Source organism: Typopeltis vanoorti, chromosome 22, assembly GCF_054136105.1.
Source record: "Typopeltis vanoorti isolate ZY-2024b chromosome 22, IOZ_Tvanoo_1.0, whole genome shotgun sequence".
NCBI classification, from domain to species: domain Eukaryota; kingdom Metazoa; phylum Arthropoda; class Arachnida; order Uropygi; family Thelyphonidae; genus Typopeltis; species Typopeltis vanoorti.
The window spans coordinates 57,720,671-57,738,268 of NC_143570.1; the positions used below are offsets into that span (position 1 = coordinate 57,720,671).

General features: G+C 35.7%; 1 protein-coding gene across 1 annotated transcript in view; it reads right to left on the bottom strand.

Annotated features, from left to right (window-relative positions):
- LOC150094437 (uncharacterized) overlaps positions 1 to 17,598 on the bottom strand; it is a 230,436-nt gene that overhangs the window by 113,451 nt on the left and 99,387 nt on the right. The window contains exon 3 of the mRNA XM_090412231.1: positions 420 to 706. Coding sequence (XP_090268357.1) covers positions 420 to 706 — 287 coding nt within the window. The remainder of the gene's footprint in view (positions 1 to 419; positions 707 to 17,598) is intronic.

Genomic DNA, 17,598 nt, shown 5'->3' on the forward strand with positions numbered 1-17,598 from the left:
TTTGTAGGTTGCTGAGGCTGGTTGACAGGCAGATATGAGAGAATATGACAGAAACATTCAAGTTGTTAAAAAGGATTTTATAGGACTGATACAGATGAAATTTTTCAGCACTTTGCTAGTAGGAGAGCAGAACAAGGGATCACCGCAGGAAAATGAATAAGAGTGAGTGAGTGAGTGTGTGCAGTTAGTAAGAGCCTCGGAAGTAGATTTTTCACCTGGAAAGTGGCAAATGAGAAATGGACTACCAGATCTGTTGTTAGTGCTTTGTTGATAGAATGCCATCTAGAAGACATTTTTGTGTATAGAGTGTGAACCAACAATGATAAGAATTTGGACTCTATGTAGATACCCAGGCAATAATAATAATGATAAACTGCATATATTTATATTAAATATAAGATAAAATACTACAATCTTGCCTTTTATGGTATCTTCTATTTTATCAATGTCACATTCCTGTCTTATAGGTAAATAATAAAGTTCACTGGTCCGCAAAATGTTCTCCTTTTTCCTTCTCCTTCTCCTCCTTCGCTTCTCTTTATATAACTTATGATGTATGCTGTCCTTGCATTTCACACTTTGTGTTATCTCTTGTACACTGCCTTCATTTTCATCTATTTGAGCCTGTTGCAAAAATGATGCTTCATGTATTGAATGATTTTTTGCTTCTTTCTTCACATATTTAAAACCACAAATTGGAAACTTCCTGCAGAAAAAAATGTAAAAATCATAACATCTTTTTTCCCATTTAAAATATGATTTTCATAAAACAAAAATAAAAAAGAAATTATAAGTTACATTTTTATATGTTATTTAAGCTATTCACAAGAGTTTGAAAAGATGCATGTAAATATACAGTATGGTGTATAAATACAGTGTCAACTACCAGATACTAAGCACAGTTTCAGGAAAGTGGGCAAGCTTTTTAGGTTAACCTACCTTAACATCAAACTTACAGTATATTCCACTGGATTCAAAAGTAACCATAACACAGAAGATGTAACCTTCAACAATATTCAGAGGCACCTCTGTTTGTTATACTAATGTAATTAATCGACTCATTAATTAGGTAGAAGCCATAAGAGCAGGAAGAAAAAAGTATTCCAGAAATAAAAAATTTCAAAACAGAACATTCATTGAAAGATATGAAAAATGCCAGGAGAAGATGGAATTACAATAGTAATGATGAAAGCAGCAAGAGAAATCTTAAAAGAACTAAAAAAATCTACTTAATAAATATTTAAAAGATAAACATATACACAGCAATCCCTTGATTAATGTGCCTAATGTGTTCTTTAAAACAGGCGCATTAATCAAAAACGCACTAATCGAATATAGTAACCTATAGGAAAATGCATAATTCGTTTCATTCCTCAGATTGCATTTTTTTGACCCTTAAGTTTTTTTTTATAAAAGAATTAGGGTATATCTCAGGGCCTAGTTAAAGGAAAACCATGAAGCTGAAAGACAATAAAACATATTCAGAATATAAATTTATTATTCTGCTCCTTAACAGAGAATTGAGCTAATGTAGTTTGGCAGGCATTCTGTTTCTTTTTTTCATACAACTGAAAACTAAAAAAGATAAAACTTCTGCAAATTTTACTGTTCTCTCTTCACCAGGGTCAGTCTCTAAGCATTGCTGCTTAAAAACTTCGATTGTACGAAAAATATTTTCAAATTGTTTCTGTGAAACCTCTTTGGGTTTGTCAGTGATTAAATTTTCTTCATATTCTTCAGGATCTTCCTGCCGTGCATCTAAATTTAGCAGGTTGGAATCACTCAACTTCTCAGAATGAGATTTAATTAACTTGATTCATTTGAAAAGTCTCTAAAATCATTTGCACAATGTGGAAGAATGTGGTTCCAAACGACTCGCATATTGCTCGCAGTAATTTTATTTGACTTTGTGACTTTATAACCAGGCTGAGATTTCTCTGATTTGGTTAGAAAAGTCTTGGAAGGCATTCACTTCCAATAAAAGGCCGGTTTCATCGACATTAAATATTTGTTGATCACAATAGTTCCCTTCTTACACAATTTTCTTCAAAATCTCTGGATATCTCCTTATCTGCAATTGCAGCTTCGCCTGTGGTTAGAACATTATGTAGGTTATTTCTCTTTTTGAAATGCTCAAATCACTTAGCTAATGTGAAATTCTTCTTCTTTTCCATCAGTGATAGCCCTTTCTTTTCAGGTTACAAAGAGACAATGCTTTTGATTTAAGAAGTCTCTCTAATTCAATCATTATAATACTTTGATTTCGAGTGCATCCATGATGAACTTGAAGCAGTCTTACCTTTATCTTTATATTCAGCAGTTGATTCACCCATTTTTGTGTTCTTGTCCTATCTTTGCTCTGGACTTGCCTTGGTCATTCATTTTTCTTTATTATTTCAAGTTTTTCTTCCAATCAGATTACTTTTCGAATCATTTTAACACTTCGAGTTTTTTGCTCATTAATTCTTTTACTCATGATTAAAGGTTAGGAAAATAATTTAAAATAAAAAAGGAAAACAATTGCACGAGATATGATCAGCAAAATGCTACGTAAAGCAGATGACATAAATTTTGGAGATAAATTTGGAACATAGCGTACATGGAAATAGTATAGTATGCCATTAAAAAATAACTTTGTAAAATAATTTTTAGTGGAACCTGTGGCATAGTAATTAAATAATAAAGTAACACGTTAAAAACATTTTACTTTGTAAAATGCTTCAAATCGGTAACCAAATTATTTCATCCTGGTGAGTGATTTTTTAAAATAGTTAGCCATAAAAAATGTATAGATTGAAAATTTTTAAAATCTGTAACATTTATTTTTAAGATGTATATAGGCGCACTAATAGAATTCAGTTATCGAAAAAAATGACGTACTAATCTAAAAGGCACTACTCGGGGGCGCATTAATCGAGGGATTGCTATACCAGACAGTTGGAACAATGCTATTATGATACTATCATGTTCAAAAGATAAAAAGGCAGTAAATTACAGACCTATAAGCTTGCTGTCAGAAGTATATACACTGTTTATAAAAATAATAAACAGAATTACCAGATCATTAGATGAAGCTCAGAATAATGAACAAGCCAGATTCAGAAAGTGGTTAGGACAATCAACCATCTGCAAACATAATCAGCTAAGAGAAAAATGCAGAGAATGCAACTTAGGTTATACAGACTTGTAAAAAAAGCATTTGATTCAGATGAAAAACATGCAATCCTAATAGCAATGAAGAAATATGAAATAAGCCAAAATTATATACAGCAAATGAACAAAATATATAAAAATGCAGCCAGTAGTATCCTTATATATGAACAAAGCAGCCCATTGCAAATAAACAAAGAATATGCCCTGAGTGAACCAGACTGGAGAAACAAGGGAATCAATATCAACAGTAAAAAACTAAATAATTTATAATATGCTGATGATATGATTGTAGTGATAGCAAACAACAAAACAGAACTAGAAGAAACAATTAATGAATTAAACAGTGCCAAATAAAGTAGGATTACACATAAACTATGAAAAAACTAAAATAATGACAAAAATTGAAGGAAAGCAGATAACTGAACAAATAATAATAGACAATAACAAAACAGAGCAAGTACAAGAATACAAATGCCTTGAAAGAACTTTTACATTAGGAAAAAGAAGCCTTTATGAAGAAATAAAAAACATTCAGCTAGGCTGGTGGTTTTTGACAAACTGAAAAGATTCCTGTGCAGTAAAATAAAACCAGAAAATAGAACCAAACTTTTCAATCAATGTGTCATCCCAGTTATGACATGGATCACACATGGCCAATAACCAAACAAATACTGGATGAGGAAAACTGCGTGCAGAATGGAGAAAGCCATGCAAAACATCAGACTACAAGACAAAATAAAGAATGAAGATATAAGAAAAGAAACAAAATTGTTGAAGATAGAGATTTTAAAATTAAAATAGAGGTGGGCAGAACATATTCCACAGATGAAAAGTGATAGATGGACAAAAACAATCACCCAGTGGCATCCATAAAAAGGAAGATGAATGCCTGGATGACCTAGTGAAAATGGCTGGAGAATGTTGATATTCAGAAGCCTTCAGCAGAGAAAGATGGAAACAAATGGATGAGGCCTATAACCAAAAATAGTCATAACAAGGGCTCAAAAGAAGATGAATTAACAGACATTAAAAAAATTAATGAAAAGACTATATATGTAAAATTAGATAAGGAACTCTTATTTTAATTTTAAAATCTCTATTTTCCTCTATATTCAACAATTTTGTTTCTTTTCTTATATCTTCATTCTTTATTTTGTCTTGTAGTCTGATGTTTTGCATGGCTTTCTCCATTCTGCACTCAGTTTTCCTCATCCAGTAAAAGTACAAAAAATATATAAAATTGATAAAAATAGAAAGAAAATACTTAACCCACTCACAGTACAAAATGTACTATAGATTTGCAAATAACCTTTTGTGGGTGGAAGCAATATTAAAAAAATCAAAAAACACCACACAAATATTTGTATTCTGTGATTAGTATTTCATCACTTCTCACTGCAATGAGGTACAAAGGCTCAGAGAGAGTGCGTGTGTGTGTGTGGGGGGGGGGTGTTTTTTCATTTTTTTAATATTGCTTCCACCCACAAAAGGTTATTTGCAAACCTATATATTTTTGTACTTTTAATTACCATGCCCATGATAGGATTCAAATCTTAAGCCTGTTAGAAAGTGGATATGATTACCACTTTGTCAACTAGGTTGGCAACATTAAATTAATACCTTACATTAATAACAGTTTATAACTATAAATTCACACATATGCAACAGTAATTAACTTTTTAATAACATGTAAATATTTCGTCTTAAGTATTATAAGACATCATCAGTACAGTTATTAAACAACAATAGGAATTACATCAAAAAAACACAATATGCATCCTTACATTGAAATCCCTCAATGTATACAGTAGCATGTTTAAGGACTAAATACTATTGGGCTGTAATTTAATTAAATTAAAATATAAGAACTGATACATTTATTTTTATACAGTTGAAGATAATTGACTGTCCTCACTATCCCAGACTTCTGGGATAGTGAGGACAGTCATTGGGCTGTAATTTAATTAAATTAAAATATAAGAACTGATACATTTATTTTTATACAGTTGAAGATAATTGACTGTCCTCACTATCCCAGACTTCTGGGATAGTGAGGACAGTCATTACTGTTAAGATTGGGTCTTGCCATAAGGCTTCAGCACTTTCTTTATACAAACGCTCATGTGTACATATGATGTAATAGCTTGGTGTTGCCACTGGATTCTGTGGTTGGCATATTTAACTCCATGTTGCACGAAACCAGATTTGTGAGGTTTGATAAGACGGATGTGATCTTGATGTTCAGAGATGCGTTTATTTACAGATCTTCCTGTTTGTCCATGGTAAGAAAAGTTACAAAAACATGCCTCTTTGTATATGCCAGGTAGCATCAGTGATGAGTTTGTGTTTTGGAGAAGGTAGAAAATTGTGAATTTGGTTTATAGGTAGCAGCGAATTTGTGTTTCTTCAAAATTTTTGATAACTGTTCAGAGATGCCTTTGATATATGGTATAGAAGTCCTGTGGGCTTCTTTGTGTCTAGGTTGATGTTTTGGAGGCTGGCTAATAATGTTTTGAGTTGTTATTGGATTGAATCCATTTAGTAAGGCTGTATCTTTAATAATTTCCAATTCTTGTTTTAAAGTTTCTTCAGAGGAACAAGATTTGTGTGTTCTAGATACCAAAGATTTTATGATGCCGTATATTTGAGATGGATGGTGAGCTGATGTATTGTGGATATAACGACCTGAAAAAAGTTGGTTTTCGATAGACAGAAGTGGAAATGGAACCATGGAATCATTGCAAAAAGTATTTCCTTCCTCGATTACGTTGGATGTGTACATCAAGGAAGGAAATACTTTGTGACGATTACTTTTCTAGTGTGAATTTGATGCGAAGATGTATGTTGTTGATATTATTTAGAAACGAGTAAAGTTCTTGTTCCATGTGACTCCAGACTGCAAAGACGTCATCAACATATTGTAGCCATATCGTAGCTCACCATCCATCTCAAAAATACAGCATCATGAAATCTTTGACATCCAGAGCACACACATTTTGTTCCTCTGAAGAATCTTTAAAACAAGAATTGGAAATTATTAAAGATACAGCCTTACTAAATGGATTTAAACTAATAACAGCTGTCAAGATCCCAGGTCTAATTCTTGTGTGTTATAACTGCCATTGCAAGCATGGCCTGGCAACCTACATCCAGCCTGGTCTCAAGGACATAACCCAACGTGTGCCTGAAGCAGAATATTCCATAGGTATTAAAATTCAAAATACCACCATCTACAACATCTACAAACAACCATCGCAATCCTGGCCTGACCAGATGGACCAGCCACCAACCTGCTATCTATGTTGGTGACTTCAACTCTCATTACACCATGTGGGGCTATTCCTCTAACAACCAAGATGGTGATAATCTAGTTAACTTGATGGATACATATAATCTGTATTTGATCTACGATGCCAAGCAAGAAGGCACTCTTCACTCAGCCAGATGGAACAGAACCTACATCCCAGATCTGTGTAGTCTCTAAAGACCATCCTCTGCAAACAACCAGAACCATCCTCAACAGATTCCCTAACAGCCAGCATTGTCCTACACTAATAGAGACAGGTACATTAATCCCAATCATCAGCTGAACACCAATCGCTAGATGGAACCTTCACAGATCTAACTGGAATGTATTTGAAAAGCAAACTGAGTAAATCATTATAGCAATATCACCTGTCCTTAATTGCTAATACAGATTTGTCCAACTAATCAAAACTGCAGCCAAAGCCTCTATTCCTAGAGGCTACAGAAAACAATACATCCCATGCTGGAGTAGGGATACCGAGGAACTTTTAGCCAAATATGAAAAAGCAGAAGACCCAACTATTGCTAAGGAGCTCATAGCAATGCTTGACAAAAACAGAAAGGAAAGATGGATCTCAACCATTCATGAACTTGACTTCACCAAATCTAGCCAGAAAAGCTGGTCACTTCTGAGAAAATTGGTGGTGGTGGGGGGGGGGCAGAACCAACAACATACAAACCACCAGAGATAACTCCTGATCAAATGGCTAATCATTTACTGTAAACCTCCAGGATTTACAGTAAACCCAGCTCTACCAGGAAAATAACTGTGCAATCTTCCATCAGAAAAAATCTGAAGATGGCCTCCGAGCTTCCTGAACTTGTACAGCCAGTTTCTCTTGAAGAGGTGCAGGAAGCCTTAAAACTCACCAAGAATGGAAAGGAGTGGATGGTATCCTCCCCGAGTTTCTAAAACATCTCAGCCGACAAGGTCAAATATGGCTGGTGCCCTTTTCTCAAATATTATAACTGGAAAACTAACAAAACTATAGTGGAAAGCCAAAATAATTGCTGTGCCCAAACCAGGGAAAGATCCAAATAATGTCAAAAATCTATGATCTATTTCCTTGCTTTGCTCCACCTTTGAGCTCTTTGAATAAATTCTGCTTAAAATAATTTAACCACTCATTGAAAGAGAACTCCCGATTGAACAAGCTGGCTTCAGGCCAAGAAGAAGTTGCTGTGACCAGGTCCAGGTCCTGACAACACAGATTGATTTCTTGAAGAAACTTAAATCTGGAGTCACTTTCATCGACATAACATCAGCTTATGACACAGTCTGGATCAGGGGCTTCCTCCTAAAGCTAAGCAATATCATAAGGTGCAAAAGAACTTTCCAGCTTTATGAATCCATTCTCTCCAACAGAAAGATCTGGGTCCATATTGGTGGAAAAAAGAGCAGGCCCAGATTCCTCCACAATGGCCTTCCACAAGGCTCTGTGTTATCCCCTTTACTATTTAACATTTACATGTCTGACTTACCACATACCAGCTTAAGCAAATATATATATATATACACGCCAATGATCTCGCTATCCTACAACAGTCTACCTCCTTTGCCAACTTGGAAACAACCTTGAACACAGACCTGAACATCCTGGGGGTGTACTTCAATCAGGTACCTGAAGCCAAATCCAACAAAAACTGTGTCTACGACATTCTACCTGAACAATGCAGAGGCAAATCGACAAAATAGTAGAACATAAGCTTACCTGGATTGAGCCTGGATAGAAGCCTAACCTATAAAAGGCACATCACCAACCTGTCCAACAAAGTTAAAATGGGAAATAATATCATCTCACGGCTTGCTGGAACAACCTGGGATTTGGCGCTGATGTCTTAAGGTCACCTGCACTAGCCTTAGCATTTTCTGCAGCAGAATACTGTGCCGCTGTCTGGGAAAGAAGTGCGCACACTAACATTACAGACACCCAGCTAAAATCTACCATGTGCACAATTAGTGGGACACTGAGAAGCATCCCTCTCCCCTGGCTGCCTGTCATATCTAACATTGCTCCACCAAATATACGGAGAAGACAAGCCTCGATTAAAGTATTTAATACAATAATGAGCAACCAGCTCCTGTCCCTGCACCAGAAACTCATAAATCCACCTAGTATTCACCTAAAATCAAGAAACTCTTTCTGGTCCATGGATGAACTCTCTTCAGCTGCCTTACTATCAACACCTGACATGTGGATAGAACACTAGTTCAACAATCTTCCAACAAATGGCTTCCTGGTTGAAGATCCCTGTGTTCTACTGCCTGGTTTTGCCCTTCCTAGGAAGGTTTGGTCATCTATCAACAGGATCAGAACAAACCAGGGCAGATGTGGCTACCAGCTGCATAAATGGAGACTATCAGACCACGCTTATTGTGACTGTTTCCCTGTGGTCCAGACGATCACTCATATTGTGAATGACCCCAAGGCACCATGAAATTGGTGCCTTGGGGTCATTCATCCTCGTGGATGTCCTGGAGGTCACCAGGACATCCACGAGGTGACAGATGAGGCCCTGGATTCGCTTTCTGGTCTGGACATTGACCTGTAGCTGCTTTTGCCATAAGAATAAATAAATAAAATCCAATAACAACTCAAAAAATTATTAGCAAGCCTCCAAAACATCAACCTAGACAAGAAGAAGCCTACAGGACTCATATACCAAATGCATGTCTGAATGTTTATCTGAATAAAATCCAATAACAACTCAAAAAATTATTAGCAAGCCTCCAAAACATCAACCTAGACAAGAAGAAGCCTACAGGACTCATATACCAAATGCATGTCTGAATGTTTATCAAAAATTTTGAAGAAATACAAACTCGCTGCTACCAATAAACCAAATTCACAATTTGTTACCTTCTCCAAAAGAACAAACTCTCATCACTGATGCTACCTGGCATATGAGAGTTTGTTCTTTTGGAGAAGGTAACAAATTGTGAATTTGCCATATTCCTGTAACTATGTTACTATGGACAAACAGGAAGATCTGTAAATAAATGCATCTCCGAACATCAAGATCACATCCATCTTATCAAACCTCACAAATCTGGTGTTCACAACATGGAGTTGAAAATGCCAACCACAGGATCCAATGGCAACACACCAAGCTACTACATCATATGTACACATGCCATTTGTATAAAGAAAGTACTGAAGCCTTACGGCACAGACCCAATCTTAACCGGAACTGTTTCACTGTCCCAACTGTATAAAATAAATGTATCAGTTCTTATATTTTAAGTTAATTTAATTACAGTGTAATAGCATTTAGTGCATAAGCACGCTACAGTATACATCGAGGGATTCCAATGTAAGTATGCACACTAATGTGTTTTTTTAATGTAATTGTTATTGTTGTTTAATAACTGTACTGATGATGTCTTATGTCTTATCTTAAGTAATACTTAAGATAAAATATTTACATATTATTAAAAAGTTAATTACTCCACAGGTTTCTTTATATAAGAAAATACCAGTTTCTGAAATTTTGTGATACTTAAACCTCTCACTGCAGTTCAAATTAGGTCAGCCCACTCACATAACTAATGCACTATAGGCTCACACTATTAGCTATAGGCCTTTCATGAGTGGGAGTTATGAAAAAAAATTAATATAAAATAAAAATACTTTAAAAAGTACTTTATTAAAAAAAAAAAAAAGGACTTGAAAACATTCTAAATTTAAATTTTTCAAAATTCTAAATATGACACAAAGAACTGCAAGCCAACCTTTAGATGCTAACACACTAGAAGTTCAGGATTTTTCATAAAAGAGCACTATAATGCCTTTCATAAAAATTTGAGCCCAGTGGTAGACTGTACTGGCTAATTAAAAACAACACATCTTCCTGTTTATATGGGAAGAGAATTATTTTCAATTTCAAATTATTTGCCAAATCCAAGATCTACTAAAGCACAGCACCCATTTCCTATTATGAGTTGGCACCAGCTTTGTTTTAATACCTTAACATATCAACATTTTACTTGATGGTAACATATAAAAATATTACCATTAAATAATCCTTGCTGGTTCAATATACCTGGATATCTGAATCCTATCTACGACATCAGGAATCTTTTATAGGGTTTTCAAATGTAGACATAGAGGAGGTGACAAGGGTTTTCATTGCAGAATATTTTTACCACTGATAAACATATATAAGAGTCAAAAAATACAATATGCACTGACATAATAGACCATGGCAATAGAATTAACTGCATTATCATATTATAAATTATTCATTTGCTTAAAAGAAGAAACTGATGAGTATTAATTAACTTTTATTTGATATGTCCATGTGCTGAAGACATAACAGTAGGAAAGCAACTCTATGTTCCTAACCATCATTCTGAGTGTGGCGAGTGGATCCAGATCATGAAACTATTAGTGAAATGATTAGGATCCTCTCACCACACCCATAGAGGATGATGGTCAGGACAATACATTTGCTTCATTTTCAACTCAAACTGTGCTTTTCTACTCTTATGTCGCCTGCATATGGACATCTCAAACAAAAGTAAGTCAATTAATACTTCTTGATGCCTGTTTCTTCTTTTAAGCAAATATATAATTTATATTATGTTTATGTAGCTTAGAATAATGATGTGGAGTAATGCTGAGAAAATCCAAAATAGTTTCTTAGATTTATGTTTACATCCCTATAAATAATACCCCCGCCCCATACTGAATCTAATGATCTATGTCAATGCAAGATCTACAATTCCAGATCAATCATCATCATCAAATTCCTGCCATGCACCCTCAAGGGGGTACAGGATATGATAATACTACATGAAAAAAATTACATCATTACTGACTTCCTATCTACAATTTTCCTCCAAATCAGTCTGTAACTTGTCACGACTCCAACATTATCAGATCTTATATTTCTATCGTCTAAGGCACTTTGTACCGCATCAATCCACCTATATCTTCGTCTTTTTGGGTCGTTTTGCTAATCTTTCTTTACCCATTTTTAAGTGACCATACCACCTGAGATTAGCTCTGCTAACGCATTCCTGGATTCTGACAATGTCAAGTTCTTTCCTAATATCCTCGTTTTTAATATGATACTGCCATTGATGCCATCTGTTCATGCCTATAATCTTTCTCAGGACTCTCATATCTGCAGTCTCTAGTCTTTGGTCAAGTGTTTTACTTCTGACCCAGCTCTCAGATCCATAAGTTAAAACTGGTTTGAACACTGTCTTGTATACAGCTAATTTAGTGTTCCGACTAATTTCTCTCTTATTCCATATGAATTTATTCAATTGACTTCCCCCCATACCAGCTTTGCTGATTCTGTTGTCTATTTCTATATTTAATTTACCATCTTCAGTAAAAATCGTGCCTAAGTAGCCGAAATGTTTTACTTGTTCCACAGGTTCTCCATTCACAACACAGTTGACATTTTCAATGATTCTGCCTATTTTCATTGTCTTTGTCTTTTTATTGCTGACCTTCATACAATATCTATTACAAGAGCTATTCAATTTAGTCAGAGAATCTTGCAGACTTGTAGCGGATTTATTTAGAAGTATAACATCATCCGCATAAAGAAAAGAGCTGACATGAACATCTCCAATTTTGATATCATGTTTAATACCACTTTCCTTCATAATGTGATCCATATAGATAATGAATAACAGAGGGGATAATGTACATCCTTGTCTCACACCAGATTTAACATTAAACCATCTTCCTCTACTTCCTTCAATTCTAACTGTTGACTTACTACTCAAATAAAGACGAAGTACTGCTTGATATAATGTCCTATTGACACCATATAACTGCAGCGTATTGAATAGCTTCTCTCTTGGCACCTTGTCATATGCCTTTTCCAAATCGACAAAACTTAAATACAGATCTTTGTTATATTCCCATGCTTTCTCGACTATTTGTCGTAAAGTGAAGATCTGATCCTGACAGCCTCTATTTAGCCTGAATCCAGCTTTTCTTCCACAATTCCTCTCAACCATTTCTCAAGTATACTTGCGTAGATCTTGCCAGGAACACTCAGTAGGGAAAAACCTCTGTAATTCTCACATTCAGTTTTATTTCCCTTTTTATATATTGGTACTATGAGAGCTCTACTCCAATCATCAGGAATTCATCCCTCTGTCCAGGTTTTCTGAACTATGCAGTGCAGTCACTGTAAGACTCTTATACCACCATACTTCAGCATTTCTGGTCAAATATCATCTACTCCTGCTGCCTTTCCACATTTCAAGCCTTTGATGGCTTTTTCTAGTTCAAGTATGGTTATGTATTCCTGACTGCATGCCTGGTCAGTGTTTTTTACCACTATGCTATCATCACTGCTTGTTTCATTTAGCAGTTTTTCAAAGTAATTACTCCATACTTCAAGGATATCTTTTTCTCCCGTTTCCATGTCACCTTTATCATCTCTAACTCCTTTTACAGCACTCTTTCCTCCATTCCTAAGCTTCTTCAACAACCTTCAGAATATTTTGCCACCTTCTTGATATTTATTTTCTATATTCTTGCCAAAGTCCTCCCATGACTTTTGTTTAGCTAGTTTTACACAGTGTTTAGCATTCTTTCATTTGTCTCTATATTCTCTAAGAGCACAAGCTGACTTATTTGACAGGAACTTTTGATATGCTTTCTTCTTTTCCTTCACTGCCTCTTTACCTTCCTGTGTCCACCAGGGAGTTCTGATTTTTTTTATCCTTGCAGACAACCTCACCACATGCCTCTCTGGCAAAATCAATCAATGTTTTCTTCAGAGTTTGCCACTGAATTTCCAGGGTTAGATTCCTGTTCTCAAACTCTTTCATTTTTTTTCCAATAATCTTTGTGTATTTTAGTCTACAGTTCACATCTGAGAGCTGCTCAACTTTTATTCGCTTTAAAACTTTCTTACATGTTATTCTTTTCAATATGAAATTCAATTTTATCCTGCTCAAGACTAAATAGTGATCACTTCCAATTTCAAATCCTCTATACACTCTGGTGTCCTGTGCCATGGAGAAAACTTCACTATCAACAATAACATAGTCAATGAAACTTTTCTTATTCCTAGCCTCTTCTCTCCATGTGAATTTGTGCACATTTTTATGTTGAAACATGGTGTTAGTAATAACCAGTCCATGTCTTGAGCAGAAATCCAACAGATATTTGCCATTATTATTATTAGCTTTGCTCTTTTCTCCAAATTTTCCCAAAATATTTTTGTATGTCTCACAATCATTTCCTATTCTGCTATTTAGATCCTCAACAAGGACCAACTTTTCCTTTTTCATTGTGTCAGTTGCTTTTTCTAAAGCCTCAAAAATTCCTCCACTTCTACCTTAGTAGAACCTTCTGTGGGACCATAGGCACAAATAAGTCTCATTGTCCAGTTCCCCATTCTCATATTTGCCTACATTACTCTACTTGAGACTGATTGCCATTCAAGAAGATTAGCCTCATATTTTGTGTTGAATACTATGGCTACTCCTTCTTTTCCTTGATTGTCATTGCCTGAATATAACATTTTGTATTTATTGCTCAGAAAGATCTCACCAGTTTTGGTCTTTTTTGTTTCAGTCACCCCTATTATGTCGATCTGGTACTTATCTAATTCCTCAGCTAGCTCCATTTCTTTGCCATTCAGGCTTCTTACAGTGATAGTACCGATCTTTAACTCTGGTGATGTTGAGTTGGGGTTTATTTTCAGATTTGTTCCAGTAGCTAACTTTTCGCTGTTTGCCCTGGTTCCCTGGCGAAAACAACGGGGTCCTTGTTTAACTAGGTGACGCCCCAGCCGGCATGAAATTTTGTCATGTTGTACCATCATTTTTTATTTTTTTATTTTGGTTTAACCAATAAAAATATAATTTGGTCGGTTAAATCCGAAATTGCCAGCCCATTCTCCTTTGTTCAATATCCAAGTAGATACCCAACAGAGTGCACCACAAGAAAGTGAGGATTGGACATTAGGTCAGAAGCCCTGGTCGGTTCTCCGCATTACATTAAAGGCTATGTGGAGGTCTCCTCTCAGTTATACAGCTTTGACCCTTTGTCGTGTAAATATTGGATGTATTTTCTATGTTTATCGATTCAAATATGACACCCTCTGTCCAAAAAGAAACCGAACTTTTCAAAAATAGAAGAAACTAGTGGCGCCACCTGTTGTATCTTTTTGTTGTCGAAAGCAGCAACCTTCATTAGTGTTGTGTCAACTGTTTATGCCATTTATTTCATTAGAAGCCAAGTTATAGTGCCAAGAATGACAGTATGTTTTGATGAACAGTCAGAAAATGAATTTCAAACAGAGAGCTGTGATTGACTTTTGTGTTAAACTTAGTAAATGTTTTACTGAAATGCATCGTAGTTTAAGCGATTTCAAAGTGGTCATAGGATGCTTAAGGACGACGAAAAGCTGGGCCATCCAAAAACTGGACTGAGCGAAGTTAACATCCAAAAAGTGCATGATTTCATCAAAGAAATCACGAAATAGTCCGTGTGATTGATTAAGATGACTTGGGGATTCCAAAATCAACTGTGCACAACATTTTGATTGAGAGTTTGGGCCTTCATAATTGAATTTGCGATTTGTTCCCCAAAGTTCACTGATGACCAAAAAATGTACCGAATTGCACACTGGAAGAACCTCATTGTAAAACCACTTGTAAGGACTCAAACTTCCTTGAAACAATCGAAATGTGGTGTTTTAAGTATGAGCCCGAAACAAAGCACCAGAGTGCTGAGTGAAGACCACCAGAAGAGGGGCATCCGAAAAAAAAGTTGCTTGGAGAAGTCAAAAGTAAAGACAATGCTGATTTGTTTCTACGATTCCAAGGGTATTATCCACATAGAATTTGTTCTGCCTGGCCAAACAGTCAATGGTGAGTTTTATCTCGAAGTTTTGAAGCGACTGAAAGCGAGAATTTGTCACATATGGCATGAATATCGTGATGCAGGTGGTCACATTTGCACAATGCTCCATCTCATATCGTTTGAACATTGTGAGACAGTTTGTGAGCAAAAACCAAGTTTGTGTATTGGATCACTCGCTGTATTCACCTGATTTAGCACCCTGTGACTTCTTTCTCTTCCCCCGACTTCATTTGCCAATGAAAGGAAAGCGATACAACACCACTGAAATGTTCAAGCGGCAGTAACCACAACCCTCAACAGTATCCCAAAAACAGATATAAAAAACCTCATTTAACGAATTAATTGACCATGCCAAATGCTGTATCGAAGCTGAGGGAGAGTATATTGATTAAAATAAATGATTTGATTTGAATAATTATAATTGGCCTGTGTTTTATTTTCTATCAAAAGTTTGGTTTCTTTTTTTGGACAGAGGGTGTTACTTTGACCAAAATGTGTCAGTTCACAGGATCAAGGAATAATGTGATGACAGGCTGATCTAGGTGATGCGTTTGGTGAATCGATAAGGATAGTTGATTTTTGGTAAGTGAAATAATTTGAATATAATATCTTTTGAGCACATGTGAAATTTTTTTCTGAAGTGCCTTGGATGTAATGAATGGCAATGAATATTTTGTGATCAGGATTTTGGTCACAAACATATACCTTCGTTCATTTTGTACAATCAAATGGGTAAAAAATTCTCAGCTGTGATTGAAATTACTACATCAAACAGATGGTTCTAGCTCTATTTTTTTTTAGTTTTAATAACCCCATAATGTTGGGGGGGGGGGGGCTGTGGTGTGAAAGATGATTGATATAACTACCAGTGTGAGTAGGTTTCCTGTAGATGAAAAAAGTCAGCTAGCTAGAATATCAAGAAAGGGCAAACAGTGATTGTTTTATTTTTCGATTGCAAAACAAATCCTGGTGTGATAGTGTTTAAGTGGGCTAAAAACATTTCTGCATATCCAAGACATAAGACCAAATAATCAACAAGTCAATGTAGCATAGCTGTAAACTCAAGCCACACTGTGGGTTTGAGTTTGGAGTGGAGTCTAGGGATGGCAATGTTTTCAGTGTGCCATGAAAAGACTGATTGGGGGGGGGGGCATAGCTGTGGTTTTAATCTGTTTGCATATGTAAAATAACCAGAATGAAAAGTAAAGGGAGACAGCAGAGGGAGGAAGGGAAAGAGAGTCTGAATAAGTTCTGAGATTTCTTTTAGGAGACCACCAGAAAAAAGGGAGGCTGCATCAGAAGTGACAACAATGTCAAGATCTTTGAGGATTAAGTCTAACAAGCAAGATTTGAAATGCATAGAGTTTTTAATATGGGAAGCAGTGTAGCAACAAGTAATACAAGAGAGAAAGCACTTGGGAAAAATATTTGATGTTAACTTTTGCACTATCTGAAAGTCAGAGATAATCAGTGAGAGCTAGAACCTATTCCATTACAAATTCTCATCTAAAATTTATTACTGCTAGAGTCACCACCCACTTTATGAGCTCACTTCTTGTGAGAATGAGAGAGGAGAACCTGAGGTACTGATGCTAGACCAGGTCTTACTTCACATAATGTACTTCTGTTATTACTAAAATAAACAGCCAAAACGCTTTAGTTCGGCGATGCAAAATTATATAAGCAAAGTGGATATTAGATCCAGCATTATTTCAAAGCCAAATATAGAAACTATGAAAGTTTCGTCAGTTGACCAGAGAGCTTGAGGGAATTCATCAGCATTCACAAGTTGCATTAGTATGGTCTACTTAAAGTACATAGGAACTGCCCAAGTGTATATATATTCCCCTTTCATTAGCTCATTTTGATAAGGTTTCATTGTCCTGACAGCTGTTTCGAACTGGTTGGTTCTCTTCAGAGACCAGACAGAAACCTTAAGAGAGCAAAACCTCTCATTTAGTACTAAGGAACTTTAAATGTCAGGGAAATGTATTTTTTGTAAACGAACTCCCAGTCAGTGTGTAAAAGTAATTACTAAAATAAAGAGCCAAAAGGCTTCAGTTTGGCGAAGCAAAATTGCATAAGCAAAGTGGGTGGATATTACATCCAGCAATATTTCAAAGCTGAATGTAGAAACTATGAAAGTTTCATAAGTAAGTCGACCAGAGAGCTTGCAGGAATACATTCCTCGGCACTTACGAAACTGTCATAGTTTTTACATTTGGCTTTCAAATATGCTGAATCTAATATCCACTTTGCTTATCTAATTTTGCTTTGCTGAACTGAAACC